General features: G+C 37.0%; 1 protein-coding gene across 3 annotated transcripts in view; it reads right to left on the bottom strand.

The window, feature by feature from the left end:
• Positions 1–1,487: 1,487 nt before the first annotated feature.
• Positions 1,488–26,482, bottom strand: part of ADGRG2 (adhesion G protein-coupled receptor G2) — a 59,104-nt gene continuing 34,109 nt past the window's right edge. For 2 of the 3 annotated variants that reach the window (XM_071555103.1, XM_071555040.1), the window contains exons 8-28: positions 25,496–25,552; positions 24,613–24,680; positions 23,207–23,280; positions 22,133–22,172; positions 21,978–22,012; positions 20,562–20,644; positions 19,884–19,944; positions 18,695–19,386; positions 16,485–16,683; positions 15,995–16,151; positions 13,801–13,950; positions 13,451–13,573; positions 12,279–12,324; positions 12,070–12,173; positions 11,367–11,491; positions 10,345–10,613; positions 9,449–9,548; positions 8,877–9,151; positions 6,799–6,900; positions 5,875–6,027; positions 1,488–3,508 (exon numbers count right to left, since the gene is read on the bottom strand). In XM_071555103.1, the coding sequence (XP_071411204.1) occupies positions 3,324–3,508; positions 5,875–6,027; positions 6,799–6,900; positions 8,877–9,151; positions 9,449–9,548; positions 10,345–10,613; positions 11,367–11,491; positions 12,070–12,173; positions 12,279–12,324; positions 13,451–13,573; positions 13,801–13,950; positions 15,995–16,151; positions 16,485–16,683; positions 18,695–19,386; positions 19,884–19,944; positions 20,562–20,644; positions 21,978–22,012; positions 22,133–22,172; positions 23,207–23,280; positions 24,613–24,680; positions 25,496–25,552 (3,098 nt within the window). In that variant the 3' untranslated portion in view covers positions 1,488–3,323. The remainder of the gene's footprint in view (positions 3,509–5,874; positions 6,028–6,798; positions 6,901–8,876; positions 9,152–9,448; positions 9,549–10,344; positions 10,614–11,366; positions 11,492–12,069; positions 12,174–12,278; positions 12,325–13,450; positions 13,574–13,800; positions 13,951–15,994; positions 16,152–16,484; positions 16,684–18,694; positions 19,387–19,883; positions 19,945–20,561; positions 20,645–21,977; positions 22,013–22,132; positions 22,173–23,206; positions 23,281–24,612; positions 24,681–25,495; positions 25,553–26,482) is intronic. The other variant, XM_071555177.1, reaches the window with a different exon arrangement.

Raw genomic sequence — 26,482 nt, 5'->3', positions numbered from 1 at the left:
AATCAAAGTGGGGTTGGATCAAGGGTTGGACTTGATGATCTCGGAGGTCTCTTCCAACCCCGCTGATTCTATGATCCTGTGATTCCCAGAGCATTCCTGAGGGGCACGGAGCAGTGCTGGCTCCAGGCTCGACACGCCCTTGCCCGGCTGCAGCATGGAGATCCCGGCAGGCGACGGTGTCAGGCGAGGAGAACCAAAACATTTGCAAACACTTAAAACCCACAAACAAACAAACAAATGTATTACCTACAGTTGCAAAATCTTCAGCACGTTCCCTCTGTGCTCCTGGCAATAGGAATAAATACAGATGCTGAAGCACCAAACAGAAGTTGCAGAATAGTTGAAGGTGTGGGATTCACTCAGATTTCAGAAAGGATTTTTTTTCCTGACATGAACTTGCAGCATTAACAGAGTTAATATTTTAACGGTTTCTTGCAGCGCTTCCTTCATTGACTGTGTGACAGCCGTTCCTGAGAAAGCAGAATTCCAAGGAGACGTGTTGGTTCAGCAAACATCAGACACCCACACTCCGCAGGTTCCAGCAGGACGGGACAGGGCACCGCTCAGAGGTTCACCATCCCCATCAGCCAGAGCCACACGGTGAAGGATGCGCTGTCCCAGGACATGGACCAGCCACTCTCCCCTGAACTCCACACCCGCTCCCTTCTGCAGGGCACTGCTTTTCACAGACACTGCCTGCACTCAGGGCACAGGGTTGGCTGCACACAGCAGGTTGCTGTTTGTGTATGACTAAGCCTAAAACCTCCTTACAGGTGCCCCTGAGTTAGCTTTGCAGCCACGAGCTGATGCACAGAGCTCTACTTTGCGCTCTGGGAAGGGGGTGCAGCTTTCACCAAGCTGTGAGTGGAACGCCTAGCAGTGCCCAGGGGGCCAAATACCAAAAGGATACTGTAGCATTCAATGTGAAAACACGTTTTCAGCTAGTTTAATTAAGAAATTATTTACTGCGATAAAATAATTTGCTGGTGTGAGTGCGAAATTTTGCTACAATATGTGGGTGCTTTTAAGTGGCAGTCAGGAAGGCGTCTCCATCCCCAGGAATATATAAAATGAAAAGTATTTTAAGAATCCTAACATATCTTAGTTGCAAAAAAAGAAACAAATGGAAGACTCCAAGCAGGGCAGTGACACTGGAATGTCACTGTGATGTGAAAATACAGTGTGTTTTCATAGGGAATTCTCTTACTGAAGCCCAACAGCTATATGCTTTTGCTTATAGCATTCTTCTGGGAGAGCTTCAGCAGACATGAGGACAGGCATTGGCCACGCACACTTATCACAGAATCACAGAATATTCCCAGCTGGAAGGTTTTCTCTGCTAAAATTCAAATCTTCTAGAACCATGGAAGGTAAAATATGTGAGAGATAATAAATATAATGACTAGGTCAGCATTTACTCCAAGAGGTTAAATACTGCAGCTCATGTAATCTGAAGAATTCTAACACAAGCCATTATTAATGACACATTTATCTAAAAGACAAAGTTTATATATTTTATGTGTTGTAGTTGCTGTAAATTTATTACTTTTTTACAGTTGAAAATATAAATATAAGAATATTAAATAAATTTACAAGAAACACTGCAAAGGCAATTAGCCAAATAGTTAAAGCATTCACAGAAATGCATTCCCACTACTACATTCCAGGATGGACTTTTATCAACATGCAGCTAAAACCTTGCGGATAAACTCAACAAATACTTTAAATTCTCACATTAAAAGCATATTCAGAGTAATCTTAGACATACATGACCAAAAGAACCCATGTGTTACCCACAGAACCACAAGAGGGTTTGAGTACTGAAAAGGTTCAATTGCTGAATTGCAGCAGAGCCACAGATAGGAGGCATTTAACTGATGCTTTTTGTCGAGAAGAGTGTTTCCGGGGCTCCCTGCTGAGTCCTCTGGAAAAGCAAAGGCCTTGCTCCCCTTCAGCAAGCATCTGCTTCACACAACCTCCTGTACAGACTGTGCTGCTCAGCAGTCTGGTGCCAGTTTGTTCTAGTTCTTGCTCTAAGAGCATCCAGCCTTTGCCCAAAACACAAATTAAAGCAGTGGCCACAGCTGCACGCCTGTGTGAGGAAGAAGAGGTACAACCAGGGCTCAGGCTAATTTCTGCTCAGGAAGAATCTTCACAATGTTATATGGGCTTTCAGGTTTTTGTATGAAGAGCCAAAACCCATCTTTTTCAGGCAAATATCACACGGGGAATGAAATTTTGCTTTAGCAATTACTGACCTAGGGCTTCAGGATTTGATTTGCCAACCAAGGGCCAAAGCACAAGCAATACTCATTAGAATAGCTCAAGAGCTGCCCCTTAAAAAACAGCCACGCAATGAAACAAACAACTTCTCAGCTACTAAATATAGCAGCTGGTATTTATTATTTCCATTTTTTTTTTACCAAAAAGCCCCAAACTTCTCTACTTTCATCATTGCAAATGAGAGATGGCATTGTGTTTAATCTCTGGAACCACCACTCTGATGGTCTTCCTCAAGCTACTAACCTTAGTCGTATTTAATAACCTACTGACTACTTTATTTATCATACCCTCATTCATGGCACTTGGATTATATCCACTTCCTATCCCTTTGTGGTGTATTAAAAGGTTGCTAAAGGTTCCAGATGGTTGACCGTGTTTCTTATTTACAGTTCTCCATCTAGTGAATATATTCAAACCACTGTAAGTGATTCCAGTCACTGAACAAAATAACTTCTGTACCATTCTTTGTTAACATTAGTTAACTGAAGAAAAATGTGAACTTACAATAAAAGTTAAAAACAAAATACTGATTATTATTCTATACATAGGAATATTTATATTACAAGAAATAAATATAAAAGTATCATTGAGATGCTTAAGGGTTGACAGTTTTGTTTATGTACATCACTACAGAGTTTGACACTACAATGTACAAAAAGTTGAAGACAGTGTGGATACCATTTTTAAAGTTAACGTTGTTTGTATGGACAAGTTGTAACTTTCTACATTTATACAATACTACTAAGCATTATATCCAGATAATTGTAAAGAAAAAGTCTAAACAAAACTTTTGTTTAGATGTAAAAAAAACTCTCAAAAACCATTCTGATGAAGAATCAAAACGGAAATGTGGCAGCTGTAATCTGACATCCAAGACCTTGTAAAAATAGTAGCTTCCTTTTTTTTTCCCTTTAATAATTGTCCTTGTCAATTCATTGCATGGCTGCCTTGAAGTTCCAGTACCATATATTAAATAAAATCAGTTCTTGGTCTGCTCACATTATGTAAAACTGTAAAACAATGTGCTGTTTAAAAGGAAATCACATTTTCTCCATAGAATTTAGGCTTCCTCTCTTTGAAGTCCTTCTGAGTGTGATATGGTTTTCTTGGCTGCCAGTATCATCCTTGTCTTGAAATCCAAGTTGTTTGCCTGAAAAGTCATGGAGACACACATCACCATTCTGTACACTGAAAGGAACACCATTCTTCTCACTGGAAAGATAGCCTGTTGAAACAAAAAAAGCGCATCTCTTATGAGAAAGGTTCAGAATTAAGTCTCCTGTGCTTTCTCAGTCACTGATGGGAGTTCGTGGACTCTCATTTTATCCCTGCAACAAATAAAAATTGTGGATTGTACATATTTCTCTTTCTGTGTGACAGCATGAGATTTGAGAGATGTTAATATATTTATGCACAATAGGATTCCATAATTTTAAGCAGTGAAGGTCACGATTCTCAAAATGTAGACTTTGGCTTGGAATAAATATCACTAGACAAGATGCAAAATACTTCTTATTTTAGTTTTGCATTATCAAGTTAAGTTTAAAAGGTTTCTCAGGTATATCACAAATTTGAAAGAAAAAAGTGTTTGCGGAAACAAGGACATTTTTTTCCTTTGAAAGGCATTCAACTTGCAGCATTTATTTCTGGAGGACAATCAGAATATGGCCTAGGACCAATCATGGCAGTTTTTTTGGAGGTCACTTTTTAAAATGAGGCATTGCAATGTTATTTTGAAGTTCTGGCTGTGTGAGCAGGGTAATCAGGTACAGCAGTTCTGAACACCAGCCAGCTGCCTTTTGGAGGCCTTTGCCCAGCTCTTCTGAGATGCAACTGCCTCATGTTTGGAAGATTAAGGGTAAGAAATTGCCTCAAAAAGCTTTGCTGGGAGGATCAGTTCTATCCAAGCACAGGTTTAGCATCTTCTTATGGAAGTCCTAAAGGCCCAGAAGAATGATTTAGTCAAACTATGCAGAGAAGGTATCATACAACCCTCTTGCCATGAGTGAAGAATGTGGTACAAGCATCACAGCATTCACAATATACAAGAAATTACAGGAGGAAATGAGGTGGACCATCTGAGACTTCTGTATTTGTGAGCACACTGGAACAAAGTTCTTTCAACTGCTCTGTCTGACAAGCCTTTGGCACCAGACACAGACTCATCCTGGAAAGATCTAATTATGTGAATAAACTAGGACAGATTTGGAGCATGTCCCACAGAATTGGCATCACTCAATGGTTTAGATAATCAATTTAGCATCCCATTCTAAAGCACTATCCAAAACAACAAAAACTTTTTCCAGAAAGCCACAACAGGACCATTCACTCAGTTGTTACAACGAACAAGTTCAATAGAACATTTCTGTTCTCTTTCTTTCTGTTGAGAAAAGCAGTCAAAATGCTTTTGTAGCTGTGTGTAAGCATGTAAAATATTGCAGGGAGAGATGGCATCTTTTATCAGAGTAATTAACACAGGTGGGGGAAAAAACCCACACCCATCAAGACATGCAGGCTTTTGTGCCTGAAAATTTTTCTCTTTGATAGGTAATACTTCTACCTAAAATACTGCCTGACTTTGGTAGTGAGTGACTGGATTCTGGTTTTCAACTAGTTTTCAACTGACCTGTTAGATACAAACTAAATTAATTATTGCACTGTGTGTTATCCAAAAGAGATTTTATAAAGGAGTGCCAACAAAAAACAAAAAAGGAAAAAGGAACTAATTTTTACAAGCTCAATTTGGAAGGCTGTTCAGGGCATGTCCAAGTGCCATTCATTTCCTGAAGTGCTGTGATTTCTTTGCAAAATGCAGTTAGTACATGCAAAGGGACAGGAACCTATTAAGGGGGTAGCACATATGAATTCCACAGCTTTTACTCTGTACATCTGAGTGGTCATTTGCTGAGATTATCCCATTGATTCTGACAGCATAGGCCAGGAAATGAGGGCAACATCACCTCTCTGAGCATGTTCAGCAACTTCATAATAAACATTCTAGTTGATGACATGACTTCTTAGCCTCAATTCTAGGTGAATTGGGAAAGATACCTCAGGCACATAGGAATAAGGTCCTTGGAGTTCTGTTTAATTTGTTTTTATGCATAACTTAAAAATCTATTTTTCTCTTTGAAAAATTGATTGTCTTTTCTGAGAGCTCAGATCAGCAGCATGACATGTGCCCAGCAAGAGTGTGAAGAACTAGATTATGACCACTGAAAAAAGATCAGTTTTTATTAAGTACATTCAGTGGTGATCCATATCTAGTTTTCTCAATAGACAAATAAGCCACACCAAATTGCAAGTGAAATTGAGTGGAGTGCTACATACACCTGCATTTCAACTTCTCAGGAACAGAGCAGAACACAGCAGTTCAGAGGACAGTACTATGTTAGAACAGGAACAATAGAGAATTTTACATCTCAAGAAATGTTTCTTATAACAAAGATGTTTCTGTTAGTCATAAACATCCTTAAAACCCTGTTCAGGGAAATAGAGAGCTATAAAAAAATTCAATTTCAGTATTTTCTCTATAGCCAACAGTGAGAAAGCCCTCTCAGCTTGAGAAATACTATTATTCACTATACTTACCATTTCCATTTGCATGCACTGAGTAATCATTATTCACTAGCAGTGTTGTAGAGTTAGTGGAGTTACTGTTTGATTGTAAGGAGTTGGAAGAACTGGATACTCCTTGATTTACAGTCTGCTTCTTTAAACCATTAGTAGCTGTTCTACTCCAGTCTACAAGAGATACGTGGCACAGAAAATAGCACAATTCATACAAGCAATGTATAAAAATACAGTTAATAATGCAACTGAATTAAAAGCAAAGCTTTATGCAGTTTTCTCACAGTATTCTAGATAGAATTATATTCCCTAAGAACTGAATCATTCTTGATGTTTAAAATTATTTAAATATAGTTCCTTTTTCTCCTGTCCCTTTTTTAAATACAAGCAGACAACTGTCATATTTTTACAACTGCAGACAAGACAAGAAAAAAGCTAAAGTGCAGTTGATCCTCTATGTTAAAGTGTATGAAAAGTATATAGATTTACAAGAAGTCAACTACTGAATAAGAACATAAAACTATTTATAGCTTTTTTGCTTTAAACCTTGCTTCACTTTGTTTTTGTGCAAGGCACTGGTAAAACTACAGCTGACCCAGAAGCTGGAACAAATCTTACCATTTCTAACTGACCAAAAGTCTTCTGCAAAGACATGCCTTTATCCTGCAGCGGAAGAGGTCAACTGCATTAAACAGCTTAAGGCAACAGCATGTAAGCATGTAAGAACTGTATCAGCTACCACCTTTGAAGACTATAATTTGGGAGGTCTATTATATCTTGGATAATAGATTAGAACTGCAATTACAGCAACATGATTAATTGAAGGGGTTTTTTTAAAGTATTACAAAATACTTGGAACTTAACAGTGAGTATAAGTATTCAGAAGTAAAAAAATAAATTAAAAATTTTAAAACAAAATAAAAATAAAAAATATTTCATATTTACCAGAGTTTTCAGCCAGCCTGAATTTTCCACAACAGAGATATCTTCTCCACTGCTTACGGACATTCTCCTTTGTTACACAATAAAAGATGAAAATGAAGAACCCTGCAAAGCAATAACATTAGAGAATGTTGCAAAATTTATTACTTCTTGATGAACAATGTATTGGTTTTCTTTCATTTGTTTTAAATTTTTAAGCAAAAGTAATCTTTCTTTGGTGAAAAAGTTTACAACTCTGAACACTGAAAAGTACTTTTTCCTTACACAGATTAGAAAAATCATAATCACAAATGGAAAAACAACAAATACAACCAATCCACAATGTTAGTGCATGAAGTTTCCTTCTATCAAATAAAAAGGAAAAAATACTATTGATCCTGAAATTTACTTAATGCTTTTGGAAAATAATTCAAAGCAATGCCAAACAGAGGGTATGATATGACACTGTCAGGCTGTGCAGCTTTTAGCACATGGTGTGACACTGTCACACCTTTTATTTGCAGCTTTTCTGTTACCAGAAAGTAACTCATATATAAAAGAATGAATGAAGGAATGAAGGAATGAAGGAATGAAGGAATGAAGGAATGAAGGAATGAAGGAATGAAGGAATGAAGGAATGAATGTCCCCCACTCCCTCCAACAATTTCAAAGTCAAATATTTTCTAGAGGGGATGGTGCTCATCCCGTTTCTTGCCAGTGCCACATTACAAACTCTTTGTCTGCTTCTCATTCACTACTAACTTCCCCTGCTTAAAAGTCCCATTATTGTCCCCTTTAAAGAAAAGTGGCACTCAGTCCTTGCACATTTTTGCATCTGCAGTATTTCCCTGAAAACAGACATAGTAGGTTTACAGTGAATAGGAAATAACCTGAGATAAAGCTAAATGATCAGACTGGTGTAGACACACATGTATGCTATGTTTACACTGCTCTTCAGACAAATTAAGCATGTAAAATCCCAATAAAAGAGATTATTTACATCTTCCTTTGCTTAAGTATCTTTCTTAACTTTGGTTTAGAGAAGTAGTTTTTGAAAGTAACTAAGTGTAGCTCTATACCAGATAGTTCTATGCCACTTTCAAATACTTTGAAACAGTTTTGAAATACCAGTATAAGCTTAATGAAAGTCAATACAATTTATGCACCTTTAATACTTTTAATATGAAAATTTGCCTAGCACATAACTTAAAACTGGATAAACAGGGAACTCAGCTTCATGTAAAAGATTACTCTGACCACACAGCATCTTGTCTTGTGTTAGTTCAACACAATCCCATGCAAGATCTGGGAAGATGTGGGTCCAGCCCCTCATGTTACCAAAGAGTAATGTACTCAAAAATCAACACAGAAAATAGAGGAGAGGTATATATGCTGAACTACAATTTTAAATGCTTTAGTCTCTCTGGGAAATCACCCAGACAGTTCCCCAAGTGCCATTTAAGCAGAAGGCTGGATCCAAACTTCAGCAGGGTAATTCAGGTATACTATAGTACCTCCTATTTACATGAAAGCCTTTGCAGCCTCTGACACTCTGCTTTTGGATATGTCCATTAGAACTGAGGTCTTTACAAAGCTTTATGTCTGCATATCTAAATCTACTTCTGATGTACTACAGGCCATGCTTAAGAGTTAGACTGCTCCCTTTTAGTTAGGCAGCCTTGCCTGTCTCAATGGCCCTTTGCTGAATGTCACATCTAAGCCTTAGGGGAAGTGTAGAAATGTTACAGTTTTCACTAGATTAATTGCATTACAATGTGAACACCCACAGGAACTCAGTATTCACAATTTATCTGTTGACTAGAGAATCACAGTCACTTCCAGTGATGTCTGGTTTGCATACACTTTTTAAATGATAATCTTAAATATACTATACTTAGAGTATCTAGATTTCCTGTACCTCGCTATAACAAAACTGCAATATGAGATACAGTAAGGCAGTATCATCTCTAATATAATTAACATGTTAAAGCACATATCAAAGTTAAATTCTTATTTCTGAATCAAGAAAATGACATTTCAAAATGTTTTATTTATTATATTGTATTATATACATGTGGCTGTCACATGAAGGATGAACTTACCTTGCAAAGTGTTGAAAATCGTAAAGAGGTAAGTAAATACCTCATTTACTGTGAAGAAAGCAAGTCCCCAAGTAATTCCCAACAAGAATGTGAGGCCAACAACACTCCTAACGTCTTGAATACTTGTTCTCCTTTGAGTACCAAGCTGTTTTTTCTTTTTGATACGACAGAGCTGAATCAGCACAACAATGAACATGCTGACATTGATCAGGAACATCAGGCAAAAATATCCCACAGCAGTAATATAGAAGACAATTCTGTTTTTAATCCAGCAGCTAGAACAAAAGAACAGTCTGTCAACTATTACCAGAAACAGAAATTAAGTAAAGTAAACAGGAGATAAACATGCAGTTTGTTGCACATGCAAACCATATTTGCCCCTTTAGAAAGGTTCATTTGGCCAAAGGGTACAAGCCTTCACAAACCCAATAACTACAAACACAAGAGATACTGTAGAGCTCTATCATTTCAAACATTTAATTTCATCCATTGCTTCCCTCCCTTCCCTGCCTTTAAAGGAAACCAATTTTTCAGGACCTCCCCCCCTCCAAAAGCACCTCCCTTTAACTCACAATGTATCAGGTCCATTTATTGAAACTTTTCCAGTGGTTATAAGTCCATAATTATCTGGTGATACTGCCAAGACAATGGACACAACTACTGCTGGTAATCCTAAAAAGATAATAAGCAAACAGAAAAGTGAAAAGCCTGACAAAGACAGCGTTATGATGATTTGAAATTACTATCATTTTCTTAGACATCTATAGCTTTATGAAATTTCTCTGTTGAATTCTGCCTGAAAGAATCTAAAAACTGCAGCATTAAAACTGCTCAGGAGCACAACTTGCAAAGAAACAAGAGGAGTTCTCCACATCTAGCTCCAAACTTTCTGAATAAGCCAACAAATGCCATCACTCATCAAAGTGATTTAAAATATCCATTACAGGATACCTTATTTTCTTCCTTATATATGTTTTAATTAAAAAAATTCCATTCATTTTAGTGCCTTGACTCATGTTTACTCAAGTGGCCAGAGACAATAAGCAGGCCCAGGATCTCTTCATCTTCTCTTGAATCAGATCCATTTTGCTCCTTTTTGTTAGCAACAGTGCTACCCCAGAAATTCTATATCTCCACATTGGCATTCATTCTCAAAATACAAGTGACGCCATCTATCTGGTAAATGGAAGTATGGCCATCAAAAATTCATTCTATTGTACTAGCATAAAGAAAAGTCATTATCAGTTTGCACTGCAGAAGCTTCAGTTCTGCAGCTGGGGAGGTGATCCATGCCTCAGTAAGGTGGAACACACAGGATCAGCTTCACTGATAATGAATACACGGTCACTGCAAGGTCACAACACTTAATGATTGCTTAATTTTAATTGCTGAAACGTGTCACATTCACTGAAATACTTGGTAAGAGGAATTAACTATTTAGCATACAAAAGGAAAAAAAATTACATACCCCAACCAACAAGACAAAATTTAAGAATGTATCTCTGTACATAGGTATTAAAGACTTTCACAAGGGCCAGGTACATGTGGAAAGCTTCCAGGCCCATCCAGGTGAAGGAAACCAAGAGGAAATAGTGAAGAAATACTGCAACTGCAATGCACAGGCCTCGTGTATCATACAGTGCAATCCATGAGTCAAGGAGGAAAACCAAGTTGAGCAGAAGCAATGCAGAACACAATTGAATAAGTATTTTGGAAGGGTAGTCTCTCCGGATTTTCCTAAAAAAAAAAGCAGATCAGTGACATGACATCAATTGTCCATGGATCGATCCCTGATTTATTTTCTCTCTTGGCACAAATGCCAAGAAAAAAATAACTATATATCTTCATTCATATATATTGCTTCATATATTCCATTTATACATGGAGAGAATAATTCACAAAATATTTCCCAATTAACACTATGTATTAATACAGTTTTTTAGAAAAGGGTACATAAACACAAATAATAACTTGGAGTCTGAGTTTAGTATCATAGTTTTTTTTTTTTAATTGTATGTTGAACTTCTTGTTACAGTGCTTCCAAAACCCAAAATGTGACTGATCTTTATTGTTAAACTAGATCAGGCTTTTGACTGGGCTTTTAAAGCTTTGACAGAGACAAGTCTTTGATGACAGAATAATGAGAGAATAAACGAAGAATAAAAATGCATTCAAAATGCTACAATTCTGCACTCCTTTCCATATGTTGTATCTTAAACACACTCCTTCACACTTCTATTATGATAAAATCCATTATAAAATACTTGAGTGCTACTTCTTCACTTCTGACTGCATAGAGCCTCATGACAATTCACCTGTTCACAAGATTAACATTCCTGAAGAGTGAATCAATACTTTATTGGGAAACTGGCCAAATTTGTGCATTATTAATGGAGACAGAATCCATAACTGTTGCACAGGACTTTGCAGTGAAGAATGCAATCAATCATAGTTGAAGACTAATGGGAGCTCAGCTGAACGGGTACTTACTCAAAAGCAAGGTAGGTCACAAGAGTAACAGAAAGAAAAATTGCAGAGAGGCCACAGCCTATGTAGGATACAAAAGTCAGCACCAATTCTTGTGTGGGATTCAAAGAGATATTTCCATACACATTCTAAAACAGAAACAGAAGTCAATTTCAGAGAACATGTTCATTAAATGAAAAAAGGTGAAAAAACCCCAAATGTACCTTTCCCTATGCAATTAAAAGAAAAGAAGAAAAAGGCAAACATTCTTTTGATCATGGATCTTATAAAAGGGTAACTGAAAAACAAAAAGCCAGTCTAGTCCTGCAAAGAGAATGGAGTTGGACTCCACGATCCATATGGGTCCCTTCCAACTTACTATTCTACAATTCTATCATTCTAATTGTGAACACCCATTTGATTAAAAACTTGGCTGAAATGTGATTTCTCCTAAATTTTATTTCCTAGAACATAAAAAACTGCCTAAATGCAAAAACTGCAGCACTTAAGGAATTTTTTTACTCCAGTGGAACTCCTGGATTCCCATTCAACCAATAGCTGAAGCATGTGACTAACTGAATGTCTATAACTACTAACACTGAAGTGAACAGAACCTGAGTATTATTTCACAGGTATGTGCTTATTGGGTCCTCATTTGCTTAAGACAACAGTTGCTTAAATGTGTTCCTGAACCAGGATGAGATTGAGTAATTTTTAAAACAATTACCAACAAAACTGCAAAACTGGTGAGGTGGTTGCATGAACAGACTGTTTCATTTATTCTACTTTCTTTAACTATGCATCCTTCATTAGACCATCCTCCATGTCCACCTGTTAAAGAAAGCAGATGTGTTATTCATAAAAGGCTTTATTTATATTAACATGGGTTAATGCAGCTAAAACAACATGGTATCTTGGGTGATATAAATTACTTACCATTTTTATTAAAGTCCCAAAAAACACATCTAACTGTTGAATTATCCTGTTTAGGAGGTAAAAAGGAAAAAAAAATTACTAAACTATGAGTTTAGAACCAAATGATTTATGAATTACCTACAAAACGCAGGCAAGAATAAATACTGTATATAGCAAACATGGCTGCTTTACATGGACACAAAATTATTTCAGGTGCATAGAATGGATTAGTATTTCAAACCACATGCAAAAATATGCTGAACAAATTTGAAGTCACCATACAGGAGCTAGCTCTCATGCTTATGCAAAGATTCTGTGCCTGGCAGAACATTTCTCCAATGCTCTTTCATTGTCTTCCCACATTATACAAATTCTTGGGATTTCTCATCCTTCTTGATTTTACAAGGATTGAGGACATAAAAGGAAAAACATTTTCATTTTCAAAAGCTTGATCACTTTCTATTACCATGTTATTAAATGTTTACACACAGATTTCCTCCTTACACATACAAATTCTAAAAGCAGCAGCAGCATTTCATTACACTGCTCTGAATACTAATAATTCTACAGTTTTATCTCAAAACTCAGTATTATGTCAATACAAGTAAAGACTGCACCTGAAGCCAGCTCCTGAAAAAAGCTTTAGGTACATTAGTGGAATCCCTACATTTCTCAGTTTATAATAACTTAGTATTTTAAACTCTGTTAAGATACGGGATAGAAGACTTTAATCCTTGATGTTCATTTGAGAAAGAGCTGGTGTATACGAGTCCTAAGACTTCCAGATGACACAATCCTGTGTGTCAGTTCCCCTAAGGAAAAAGACTTATGTTACTTTCAGGCCATGCAGCACCTACAAATGTCATGACTGCAGCATCTTCCACAGAAACCCACAGCTTTCCATCAAAGAGTTTTTATTTTTTGTAACAGTAAAACAGAAGGGTAATTAATAAAGATAAAGGCTGCATGGTTAAGTGGTAGAGCAAAATTAACTTGAAATCATTTGAGAACCAAAATTTATTAGTGGTGGTAAATATGAAAAGATGAGGGATTTTGACTGTCCAGATGAAGATGAAATGTCCACACTAACAAAGTAGAACCAACTGATATATACTCTTTGTACTGTATTTCCTCTACAACTGCAGTGGAGGCAACAAAATTGCATTTTAAGTCTGCCAAAATGTAAATTATACCTGATTAGGCTTGATATTCTGTAAAGTGACAGTAACATTTGCCTTTAAATTGCGCATTGTGATATTAGCAACACTCGATGATATAACATTGCTGATTAAAGATGCATTCTTCAAGGATGGATCCTGGAATGACAAAAAAAGGAACCAGATTTTAAAGTCTTAGAGGAAACAATACTAGAATACAGCATCCCACAAGCTCAGTTACTATGCAGAGTAAGTACTGGACAAAAAACGATTAGTTTTAAATCAGAATTTTTAAAATGTGTTTTGTGGGGAAAAAGTCTATTTATACTCTATTTTGCTCTAGGCTTGAGTTTGAAACTCGTAGGAACAGAGGACCAAAAAAATACCTGGAAGACATTGGTCTTTTTAAAGAAGTTGAATATAATTCTAGAAGCCAAGTTCAGCTCTTCAGTGCGGAGATTTGTCAGCAGTGATGGAGGGAGTGTAATTGATCCAAGATTATTTAAGTCACTAATTGCCTGTACTCCTAGAGAGACCTGAAAAATAAATGCCAGGATTATGCTTCATTTCAGTCTCCAAAGAAATAAATTATGACTTATCTTCAGTTTAAAACTTGAGATATGTATCCCTCTAACCACTGTCACAAACTCACTGGTGCTCTCATTCCTCTCCTGCTCCAATGCATAAATAGCATCTACAGGACTGAAAAGGAGGCATCCCATTTCAGGACTGCCTGCTACTGAAAATGATCTGGCTTTACCCACTTGCTTACAGGGACAGAACACACCACTGTAGTAGATAATATTGATTTGAAAAAGGTGAAGAGCAACAACACAGGTAGGTCTATGTAACTGTGTAGGGAGACCAACATTCCACAGCATTGAAGCCTGCAAAGGCAAAGAGTTTTTATAGCCCAGGGGAGGTACATTAGAATTCAGAAAAAGTGTAAATAGCCATTATTTGTCATTAAGTTTTTAAGTACAGCAGGTTAAGCAGAATCTAAGAACATTAACTTTTGGATCATCTGGCAAAAATGACAAACTGGATAAGCTACAAGTCAGGTATCTCATGAGCCTTGTGATCTAACACTGAACAGAAGAAAGATCTGAACTTTTTCCCTGTTGTGCAGCTGTACTTAGAGGCTGGAGAGCTTTGTTTAGTACAAAATCTCTCAGCATTCTCTTGTCGCACTTTAGTCACTTTACATACAAATATCACCACCTCAGAGTTCCTGAGAGATCTGAAACATTAATAGAACTGAAGAAAGAAATTACCTGAGTATTCAAAGAATGGCTGTAAGAACAGTAACAGTGTGAACTCCCCACAGTGCCCCAACAACATGATTTAACTCTTCTGTTTAGACCAGTGAACTCCAAATGCTTTTGATCATGCATCCCCTAAAATTTTTCAGCATGAACCCAATATATACCTATTTATATGTATGTACTACTGTACCAACATATTAACAAGTTATAAAATATAAAAACAAAAAATTTTAAAAGGAGATTAAATATTATTTTTAAAATACATTTTTTTATTATTCATATAAGTAACATTTTCTTCCCACACTGCAATGGACTGTCATGTACACACCCTAGGGTACTCAAACACCACTTTGGAGATCACTAGCTTAGACAGCCACCAAAGAAATTCTCAATCAATTCCATGAAATCATTCCCGTTGCTCTAGTTTGATATAGATGATACTTAGTGAAAAGTTTCTGTATGTCATTGCCAGTGCCATGAAATAATTAAAAAAATCCTTACTTAGCAACTATTTATTGCTGTATTTCAGCACTACCACCTCTTAGTCACCTCACACTCATGGACTCATGCTAAGAAATAGAACTCACACGTTATACCACTTTTGGTATTACAGAAAAATTCCAGTACTACTTATGGCTCATGCTACATTAAGCTATTTTTGTGTCTGAGAAGGCAGGATGTGCCAATATTTTCAAAACCTTCCATCTCTCCTTGCTTAAGCCTCTAAGGCTGGTATTGTCCAAATTATTCTTTCCTCAACCAGGAAGGAGGTTTTGAATGAGACGACGTGGATCCAAACTTTCTAAGCGCTTCCTTCTTGGAGAGATGAACCAGTAATAAGTGACAAATGTGTGAAGATCATTGTCCAAGCAATGTAAATGACAGTTCTTTCCTGGAACCCTCCACAATTAATCTCCTTCTAACAGGTAAGCCACTGGGCAACACTCCTTGGCAAATTTGGGTACTGTCATGGTGGCTGAATAAATGACTCATGACTCTAGGGTTTTGAGGCAAAGTTAGTCTGCCAAGTACTCTGTCCACTCTGGTGTTCTGGCTGCACCCTCTCTAACAGCTTATTAGTCCTGCCACTTCCTGCTAAGTCGGTTGCTCTCTTACACCTGTTTACACAATAGGAAGGAAAAACTATGGAGAGCTCAAAAAATCAAGTCTTTTTTCTCTGAAACAAACGCAAACAAAAAATCCTGAAACTGTGACAAACACAGAACAAACTCTCCTTCTTATAAGTATAAACCCATAAATACGTAAAAATAAATATTTGACAATTTTTAAGTATTTAGAATTATTGATGTTTAACCTGGAGATCAGCTGGGTCCTGGACAGCAAAAGACATTTCATTGGAGCGGATGCTGTTGGTCTTCACAACGGCCAGAGCCAAGGAAGGGGAGACAAATGCAGCAGAAGGTGTTGAAAAGTTCAGTTTTAAGCCAATATTATCCACCAGTTTTATAATTCTGTTAAGAAAAAGTAACTCAGTATTACCAAGCATGTATACCCACAATTCTCAGGCAAGGTGTGGTTATGGAGCAACAATCCAAGTGTAATGGAAAATACAGCTGACTCTGCTAACTTATTGTGGAGTCAACACAAAAAAACCTACACTGTTTTCCATGGCAATACATTACAGTGGAGCTGGCAACCTTAGAATGATAGTCCTTCCATTTTGTATAAATACACTAAAGAACTAGAAATATGCTTTTGGATTATGAAAAAATGAAACTCGCTGAAGCCAATTTACCAAGACAGTTAACACAACACTTCTTTAATCTATTGCCAAAGTGACCTACCTGTTAGAAATTCGGGGTGGTAACAGCTCAGAAGCAGTCAGGACACTGCTAACCTCATTTACCATCCTTTCTACATCTTGCGGCTTTACTTTTCCAGCTGCTAAATCACTTTCTATTTTGGACACAATTTGCTCAGCTGTGCTGATACTGATGGTGGTGTGTACAGGAGTTGTGTTTCTGGGAGGTGAAAGTGTTTTTCCTGTGACAAAAGAAAAGTTGTGCATTTAGTTAAATCTTGTGTTCAGCAAACCAAGTAAGCTTTGAGAAGCAGAAAAATAAAGGAGTTCTCAGCCTGGAGAAGAGGAGGCTGAGGAGAGATCTTATTGCAGTTACAACTTCCTTGTGAGGGGAAGAGGAGGGGCAGGCACTGGTCTCTTCACTCTGATGACCAGTGACAGGACCTGAGAGAACAGCCTGAAGTTGTGTCAGGGGAGCTTTGGGCTGAATATTAGTAAAAGGTTTTTCACCCAGAGCGTGGTTGGGCACTGAACAGGCTCTCCAGGGAAGTGGTCACAGCACCAAGTCTGACAGAGTTCAACAAGCATTTGGACAACACTCTCAGGCACATGGTGTGACCCCTGGGAATGGTCCTGTGCAGTGCCAGGAGCTGGACTCGATGATCCTTGTGGGTCCCCTCCAACTCAGCATGTTTCATGACTAACAAACCGTATCACAAGTTGTAAGGTCTCTCAACGAGTTATGTGAGACAGACTCCCTTTTTCTTCCTATCAGATACTTTGCAGAGAGCAATAATTTAAACCTCATGAAAACATAAAGTAAGGTTTCAAATTGTCAGCATTAATTTCACATTTTATTGATTACAAAGTTCCTTACATCAGATCATTAGTGATATTAAATAACATATCCTTATTGATATTTAGCTACTGGATACCTGAAAGTAGATTAAAATCAAGATATAAGAAATTTCAAAGGAAGTTTGTAAAGACGTGTACAATCTTAATAAGAAAATAGTCATTAAGAATATTTCTAATCAATAGCAGTATTTTAAGGATGATCCAAAACTAATTTGCAATATTTTAATACTAGCTTAGTTTAAAAGGGATAGCTACCTTGCTCTCTGACTTAATTTTTTTCTGCCAAAAAGAAATTTTTCTGTTGGGAACTTAGCACAGTACCTATCTATGACATTTGCAAACCCATTTGTAGGGTGAGGTACCAACCACCATGGCCAGAGGCATCAGAATGTGTTTTAAAGTAAGTGTACACCTCATGAGAGTTGTCCCAGGTTTTTCACATTGAACAGAATCACAGAATCGTTTAGGCTGGAAAAGACCTTCAAGATCATCAAGTCCAACCTTTGACCAATCATCACCCTGCCAATGACACCATAGCACTAAGTGCCACATCCAGTCATTTCTTGAACATCTTCAGGGATGGTGACTCCCCCACACCCCTGGGCAGCCTGTTCCAATGGTTAAAGACCCTTCCTGTGAAGAAATTCTTCCTGATGTCCAACATGAACCCGCCCTGGTGCACCCTGGTGCTCCAGACCCCTCAACAGCTTTGCCTCCCTTCTCTGGACACACTCCAGCAGCTCAGTGTCTTTCTTGAAGTGACGGGTCCAAAACTGAACATGGGATTTCAGGTGCAGCCTCACCAGTGCCGAGTACAGAGGGACAGTAACTTCCCTGGCTCCCATGCTATTTTTGACACAAGCCAGGATGCCACAGGCCTTAGCTCAGTTGGTTAAAACTTGGTTGTAATAATGCCAAGGTCATGGGTTCAATTCCATGTATGGGCCACTGACTTAAGAGTTGGACTCGATGATCCTTGTGGGTCCCTTCAAACTCAGAATAGTCTCTGATTCTGTGATTCTTGGCCACCTGGGCTCATACTGGCTCATGTTCAGTTGCTGTCAACCAACACTCCCTGGTCCTTTTCTGCTGGGCTGCTTTCCAGCCACTCTTCTCTACGCCTGGAGTGCTGCATGGGGCTGTTGGGACCCAAGTGCAGGACCAAGCACATGGCTCTGTTGAACCTCATACAACTGGCTTTGACCCATCGATCCAGCCTGCCCAGATCCCTCTGCAGAGCCTTCCTACCCTCCAGCAGATCAACACTCCCATCCAAAGTATTCATGGTAAGTGCAAGGTCACCTCTCATATATATAACCTTGTTTAATAAAGTTTAAAAGCAAATCCAGTACAAGGCGTTGAAATAAAAAAAAATAATTTACTTGTCATATTTACCTGCGCTCCCATGGCCATCAGCAGTAGAATGAGGACGTGAGGCTGAGACAGAATGGTTGACAGGACTAACAGTAGGGGTCAAAGGTATTGTGAAAGGAGTAAGGGGAACAATAGGTACTGAACTAATATTTTTGTTACCAGATACAGATGGGCTTGTAGCAGGAGGAATTTGTGCAACAGATTGTGTGATAGCCTCAAAGTGATGATTTACCTTTGGAAGTTTGTGGGGAAGCTTAGAAGAGGAAAGTGTAGACTGTTTAGTGAAAGCTACAGAAGGAGAAAGTATTGTAAAAGGCTTGTTAAGGTGTGCAGCATCAGTTTTAACTGAGAAAGCAGCATTAGTGACAGATTTTGTTGCAGGTGTGGAACTAGCAATGGATTTGTGAGAAGCTACAGAAGAAAAAGTTGGCACAGTAGATTGATCAAGAGACTCAGAAGAGGAATGTGCAGTGGTAACACTGGTGGAAGACACAGAAGTTTCAGCGAGAGTGTCTGTAGTGGGAGACGTGAAGAAAGTTCCAGAAAAAGAAATTTCTGTGAGTGGTGTGATCAGTGGCCTAATTGTGGGGCTTTGTTTAGCAGAAAGCAAAGTGGGGGAAATAAAGGTATTAGATTTGGGGGAAGTCTTTTTAGGGAGAGAAAGAGAATGATGGAAAGGAATCCATATAGAATGGGGTGGCACTTGTATGGTACTGTAAAAGAAAAAAAGATACAAAAATGCATGTTAAGTATTATATTGCTTCTATTTTAAAGAAAATGAATTATAATATATATTGAGGAATATATATGAATGATACAGACATCCTAATAATAATGTGCATTTTAAAATCAATCAGATTGGATGCTTCATGCTCTACCATTTTGAGGGTTCTTATATTCTACTTTGCTGTAGTTGTTGACTAGCAAGTCCATAAATACTACTACAGCCTTTGCTGCCTGTTCTTGAGGTGATCTGATGTTGAACACAAAAGGTAGAGGCATCAGGAAAAAAAAAAAGAAAAAAAAGAAAGGAAAAGAAGTGAGGGGAGGGAAAGAGGGAGGAATAGGGAGGGAGCTATATAGGAAAATGCCTGTCAGCTTTTCCTTGTGGAGTCTTTCCTGGCTATTACACTGCAGCGTGGAAGTTGACTCTAGTAATGTACCAGGAAATTTAGGAAATAAGCAAGTCAAATTTTGTATTTATACTTACTACATTTGTAATTCTTCAGCAGTCAGGGAACAATACTTTGGTGATGAACAGCAGCACCGATCTGATGTGACAAAGAAGCATTACCCTACTTTATCCTGAAGTAAAACAATTGCTAATACTGCTAAGCAGAATATTTAGCCATGTGTATTATACTCGTAAACAACAGTATATACTGCATAATTTATTTTGAACTTTTATCTGAAATTACCTTTGCTCAACAAAAGAAATCTTTACCAATACCTGACATGTTCAGATTTCTCTTTTTGTTATTGTAAATAAACCAAAATGCAAACCTACAGCTTTTGAGACAGAGATAAATGGTATGAACCCCTACTCTATACTATCACAATATCACTAAGAATGCTTGGCAACATAACAAACCTTTCAATTCAGATTTTCGTTTGAGTAACACATTTATGTTCTCAGCTAATTTTACACTTAATCCATTCAAAGTGTATTTTGTTAAAGTAGCCAGTAATTTCATACCAAATTTTTTAAAAATATATTTCTATCACACACCCCCTCAAAAATCAGAAGGCTGAACTTTATGTATTTATATTGTTTAATAACAAAAATATTTTTATCTAAAAATAAGTAACAATCTTTTCTTTTAGCTACTTGGAGGTCACATGCAACAGCATAAAATTGTGATGAGACTGTGTTTAAAGCATGACTTACCAAGTTGGCTTATTTTTGCTTTGTTTGTTAAACTGCTTATATTCTCCCTCTCAGCCAGCTTCATTATGAACTTGCAGTGTATACTATAACGAGAAGGAAAAGCTTTAGACTCAAGAAACAGAGCTGCCTCATCTTTGCAACACATCAAATGTCAGTGAAAGCACATTAGCACAAATGCTCAGTGTGAAAGCACATTTTTCCTTGGCTCTGTCAGATTTGAGCATATTTGTAACGCACATAAACCACTATGGCAGCCTATTTAGAAGAGTAATGTATCAGTTTCTGTCAGCTTATTATCCCTTATCTCTACAGACACTGATGATTCTTAAAAATGGGGTCCTCCCTAATCAATGTTAGCTGTTAAAGAGTTGGTAATTTTGTAAAGACAATAATGCAGTCTCCTCAGTTAGTGTAAAGAAAGTCCAGAGAGGAGCTAGCAAGTGGCCTTGGTGGCCGTGTCAGTGTATATGAAATCTCCCTCAGCTGAGAAAAGCCAGCATTCTCATTCTTTAGGGGGAACTTAAATGACCCTTTAAAGCACCTTTCCAATTACAGTTTGATGACTTGAAACTCTGCCTAAACTCGTAAACCTACAGTAAAAATTCTCAGCAAACACAACCACATTGGTGGATAAAAAGGCATGACATGAAAGATGAAATGAAGCTTCTTTCCAGCTCCTAAGAATTAAAAGACTACCTTAGTGACTGCCAGTATACGACACAGAGGTGTGATCTGACCTGTTATTACTACATGAGCATTTTGGACTTTTCTTTCATCCTGATCCAGGAAGATGAACACCTGATTCAAGTATTTGGCAAAATGAAGTTTCACTTTTTTTTTTTTTAGAATATAGCGTTTTCAAGCTCCTTATTTTAAAGGACCAGCAATTTAGTGGTGAGTAGCAAATAAACTCACAGACATTATCTATGCTTCACAGTTTCCAGGACCATGGAAGACTGTGGAGCAGCCTTGCCATTCTGATAACCCATGGCTTCCAGACTCTGAACTGGTGACCTTCTCAGGCTTCCCCTGCCCTGAGGATGGTGGGTTCCCCAAGCTGAAGAACAGCAGCTTGGGATGTCTCAAGCAAATCTGTCCTAAAGATGGCAATATATTCACAAGTTCTGGAAGGTGCTCCCAGTTAATACTAAGATGCAGAGGAAATATGGCAGACAAGCCTATGCTTCAGCAGAAGATTAATGAAAAGTAATACAGTTTGGTTATAAAACCCAAAAAAACTCCAAAAAGTTTTTTAACAATCACTAATGCTAGGAGAATAATGAAATACATGTTTCTTCAGCTTGAATTCCTAGAAAGTTTGTTTTTTCTTCTGTGGCAGAGCCATGTATACTTCATATGTCACAACACAATATATAAGCTTTTAAATATTTGATCTTTAAAAATTTAGTAACAAACCTCTGGTTTTCTGCACTGCATTCCATAACAGAGGACTGTAATGAGAAATGAAAACAGATAAAGATTGTTTTATTGGGAGAAATCAGGAGTGATGCTTCATCAGAAGTAAGTTGGAAAAAAGCTTTCCAAGCAGTAACAACAATCAGTAATCTTACCTCACTTACTGCTTGCAAGGTTTTGTTGAACTCTGACATGCTTTAAAATAAAATGTCACCATTAGGGAGGATTGTTAGTTATGTTTCTAAAAACAATTACAACAATATAATAAAAAAAACAATAGAAAAAGGGTATTTTTCCAGTTGATCAGTGATTTTTCAAAGTCATGTCAGTTCTAATACTGTAAAACCACCTTTCAAAGCATTAAACATTTTAAAAGTTGACTTTTATTAGTCACTACACAAACTAAACCTCTGTCACCACATTTTAACATGTGCCCATTATAAAAGATATGTAAAAGAGCAAAAGATAAATCTTATTGTTGCCTTTTGCTTGTTCCAAGCAAGCATTTGGAACAGAATTCCAAATCTATACTCACAGCCACAGAAATGGCATGAGTAAGAAATATGGATTTCTTCTACAAACAAGATCTGTTGGCCAATTACATATTTTTGATTTTCAGTGTGAGTTTTGGAAATAGTAGTAAATATTCACTCATTCAAATTCCTCTTTACAAAGACTGTGAAAGAAAAAGCTACACCAAAATAAAAACGCAGATATGACTTCAAGAATATTAATTGGACAATATGCAGCAATGGAAGTTCTCTTTGTAATTTCCTACCAGACAGACCAAATCCTGAAACTGTACAAAGCATTTATTCATGAAGAGCAGCAGCCAGACTGGCATTCTCAACAATCCACAGCTCATGTCCTCAGGTAGTATTATTATCAGTATTATTATTATTAGCAGTATTATTACTACCACTACTACTCCTATTACTATTACTAAGATCAGCAACATATAAACAAGGACTTCAGGTCTTGTTGAGCCCCAGGGGACCAGAAGGAACTAAAAGGAAATCAGTAAGTGTACCACTTTTTAAAAGAAACTCCAGTGGTACAAAAACTAAGACTATTCTAACCAATATGAACTTTATGTTAAAATGCAATAACTTAAAACTCCTGAAATTCTTAAATTGCAAAAAAAGCACAGTCTGCTCAACACAGGGAATATCTCACTTCATCTTTATCCAATACAACAACGATTTCAGTCCTGATTCAAAATTACGTACCTCAGTTCTTGTGGGGCAGATGCTGGAATTGCAATTAATTTTGTAACTTGCTTGCTGGTGGTTATGTTATTAATCTGTTAGAAACAAAGATTCCAAGGGTAAGTGCACCCAGTAATTTTTAGCCTTAAAAGAAAAATGTTAATTTCACACATTTTAATAAGTTGAAATTACAAACATAAGAAGTGTGTTTCCTCAGGAATACACTGCAACAAATATTTACCATGACATTGTTGTCACAAATTAGGGAAAGAATTGTTGATCTAGTATAAAGCAAAAAATAAAATCTGATTTTTTTAAAGAAATGGGCAATACGATCATGACCTAACCACATTTCATGTTGGAAAAAGAGGAATTTGGCTTAATTTGCAACAAAGACAGCTTAGAGCAGACACTGAATTAGTTTCCTAACTTCAAGTGCAACGATGGGACAAGCTCCATAATAGACCTAAGTAACAAAGGGCAGAATACTGGGAGGAAAAAGTCAGGAACTGAGGTGAAAGACATGGTAGAACTGAGCTAAATAGTATGATGTAGCACGAGGGCCTGGGGATACACTAAGGTTTGTCTAAAGGCCCTTTACAGATCTGCATTCTTAAGCTCTTCTGGTTACCACCATTAGTTGTTATTTTTACATTTCATGCAAGCAGCAAGAACCACGAGGAAAAACATCATCTAACATATATGGTATTGACTTCACCTAAAAAATAGTCTTCTGAAAAATAAAAGAGCTTTGAGAGACACAAACCAGTTTTCTCGTAGCTGTAGGCATCATGTTAATACACCAGGACAGTTTCAGTGGGCATTATCCCCACTGAAACACACACAGTGGAGAGGTGCCCTCTGCCAGGACTGTGCCCTGCCCAAACTCAGTGCTCCAGTGTCCTGTGGTGATGTTCCTGCTTACTCCCATGCAAAGAATGGCATGTGAAATCTCACACTGAGTGAAGATGGGGATGTGTAGGATAAAGACACCAGTCCTTTACAAGCTGATGTCTTTTTTTTCTTCCTTCCCTTCAGTTTTCTATCTGTAACAATTAAACTATACTGAATCATGTCTCTGGTCCTTGCTTTCCATGATACTGGCTTCCTAAACCTCTATGGTGTTGCATAAATGGACACACTCTTGTCACACAGGCCTACTCCAAAATTAATAACTGATTAATCATATGCCAAAAAATATAGCAAGGTTATGCAAAAGCATTGTCAAAAAATATGCAAAAAGCATAGAACTATTTATGAAAGTCTTAACCTGCATTATGTCCAGGATGCAATCTAACTTTAATTATGCCCAAACTGTTGCCACTGCAAACATGGTAAGAATCATATTAAGGTATCAGTATTTGAAGTGTAGACAAAGAAACTCATTTCAACCTTCTGTACAACAAAGTTTTAAAAGAAATACTTACTATTTCTACACTTAGCGATGTGTTACTTTCTTCGCTTGCCTTCAGCTTTACCTTGCCCACATAGAACACTAAAACCAAATGCAAAAAAGTTAAGAAAATCAGTGCTACAACACATGATGTAAAATTATTTGAGAATTCAAAAATTTACTGTCTTGTGTTATGATACAAGGAAAATAAGAACTACCTTTTCTAGTTTTGCATTTCTCCACTTACTATTTCAATAGCTATTTATTTTCTGTATATTTAAATTTTCTGGTTGTCTCTAAATTCCTTCCAGTAACTTTTTTGCATATATGACATCACCCAAATCATCTAGTAGTTTACTGTGTCAAACACTAGGGAAAATTTATAGGAAGGGGGTTCTAATCTATGAAGTACTCAATTTATGGCTACTTGGCAGAAGTGACTTCATTTTCTCAGGTATGTCTCATCTTTTATGATGTTTTTGTTAATACCCATAAAGGGAACATCACTGCCATTTCCATTTTCCTTTGTCTGTTCTGTCACATTACACTTTTAAAATAAAAGTAAGCTCTTAAAATAATTCCCCTAAACAGTTTTTCAAATTCTATTCCTGACAGAGTTAGGCTCAACGTGGCAGACATGAGCATCTACCATAGTATACTGGTTTCTTGCTTTCTTAGGTTTGTAATTCTTATCTGCAATTGTGTGTCCTTTGATAAGAAACCAAAAAGACAACACATTGCTTTAAAAGAAAAAACCTCACATTTTGTAATTTTAGAAACTATACAAAATCTCTGTAAATTCACAAGAAAATTTATTACAGATCGAGCTTTTACATGGCAACTAAAAGTTGCATTGTTACTCAGAATATAAAATAGTTGGACACGTCTTCTGTAAGAAAAAGAGGAAAACCACTAACCTGAATAATTACAGACACGTGTTACGTTGCATACAATGGTTTCACCTGTTGTAGTTTCTTTGAGGAAAAAGAAAAACAATTCCTGAGTAAAAAAAGTTGAATGTAAATCCAATATTGACACACATATTTACAATTATTGCAATGTTTTAAATGTAAATACCTTTTAGAAATATTTGACACACCAGGTTTCACTTCTCGAGAGGACTTACTATGACATTTTTCAAGACCGCATTCAGAAACATGCTGGCTTTGACTAATTAATTCTGAATAATTTTCTGCAACAGTTTCCACATGCTTACATGCAAGTGATCTGAATTTTTCCTTTTTTATTTTTTAATCCAAATAGAAACAGAATCAGCATATAAATATGCTGTTCAAATATCACAGAATTCAATCACTAGGCAGCAAATATATTATCCATTGCTGAGGATCCTACTGTGGCTACTTATGACAGCATGAAGCTAAAACTGTTCTAGCAATAGAATTCAAACAATGATGATAACGACCATGTATGCTCTCATCTAATAGAACACATCTTTATTTAATTACAGGAAGCTTTTTCCATGTTTTTAATACTACCTACACTGCTAAGAATTAACACTGATCCTAAATCAAGGATACTGTAAACAGATGGCTCTGTCGTATAATATCAAAATAAAGGACTGGAAAGATATTTGCATCCCAGGCAAAACTCCTACACTTGTTCATGAAAACAACATGGCAGCACAACTTTCCTTGCTTAAGTAGACAGATTGGCCTCCATTAACAGAAAAACAAATGTTGTTTTCTCTGCTATTATCATTAGTTAATACCAAATGAGATGGACATTTTATTCATCACTTTTTCTGTGGTACAAACATTTGACTCTTAAAGTTTGATGCTTCATCAATTTTATCACAGTCAATAGAAAGACATCAGAGGCTACGAATTTAAGCTGGTGTAATGTTTAAATTATTAGGAAAAAGTAGATTTTCAGACAGCAATTTA

Source organism: Pithys albifrons, chromosome 1 (genome assembly GCF_047495875.1).
Source record: "Pithys albifrons albifrons isolate INPA30051 chromosome 1, PitAlb_v1, whole genome shotgun sequence".
In the NCBI taxonomy this organism is placed as follows: Eukaryota; Metazoa; Chordata; class Aves; order Passeriformes; family Thamnophilidae; genus Pithys; species Pithys albifrons.
This window is presented reverse-complemented; position numbering and strand designations above follow the sequence as displayed.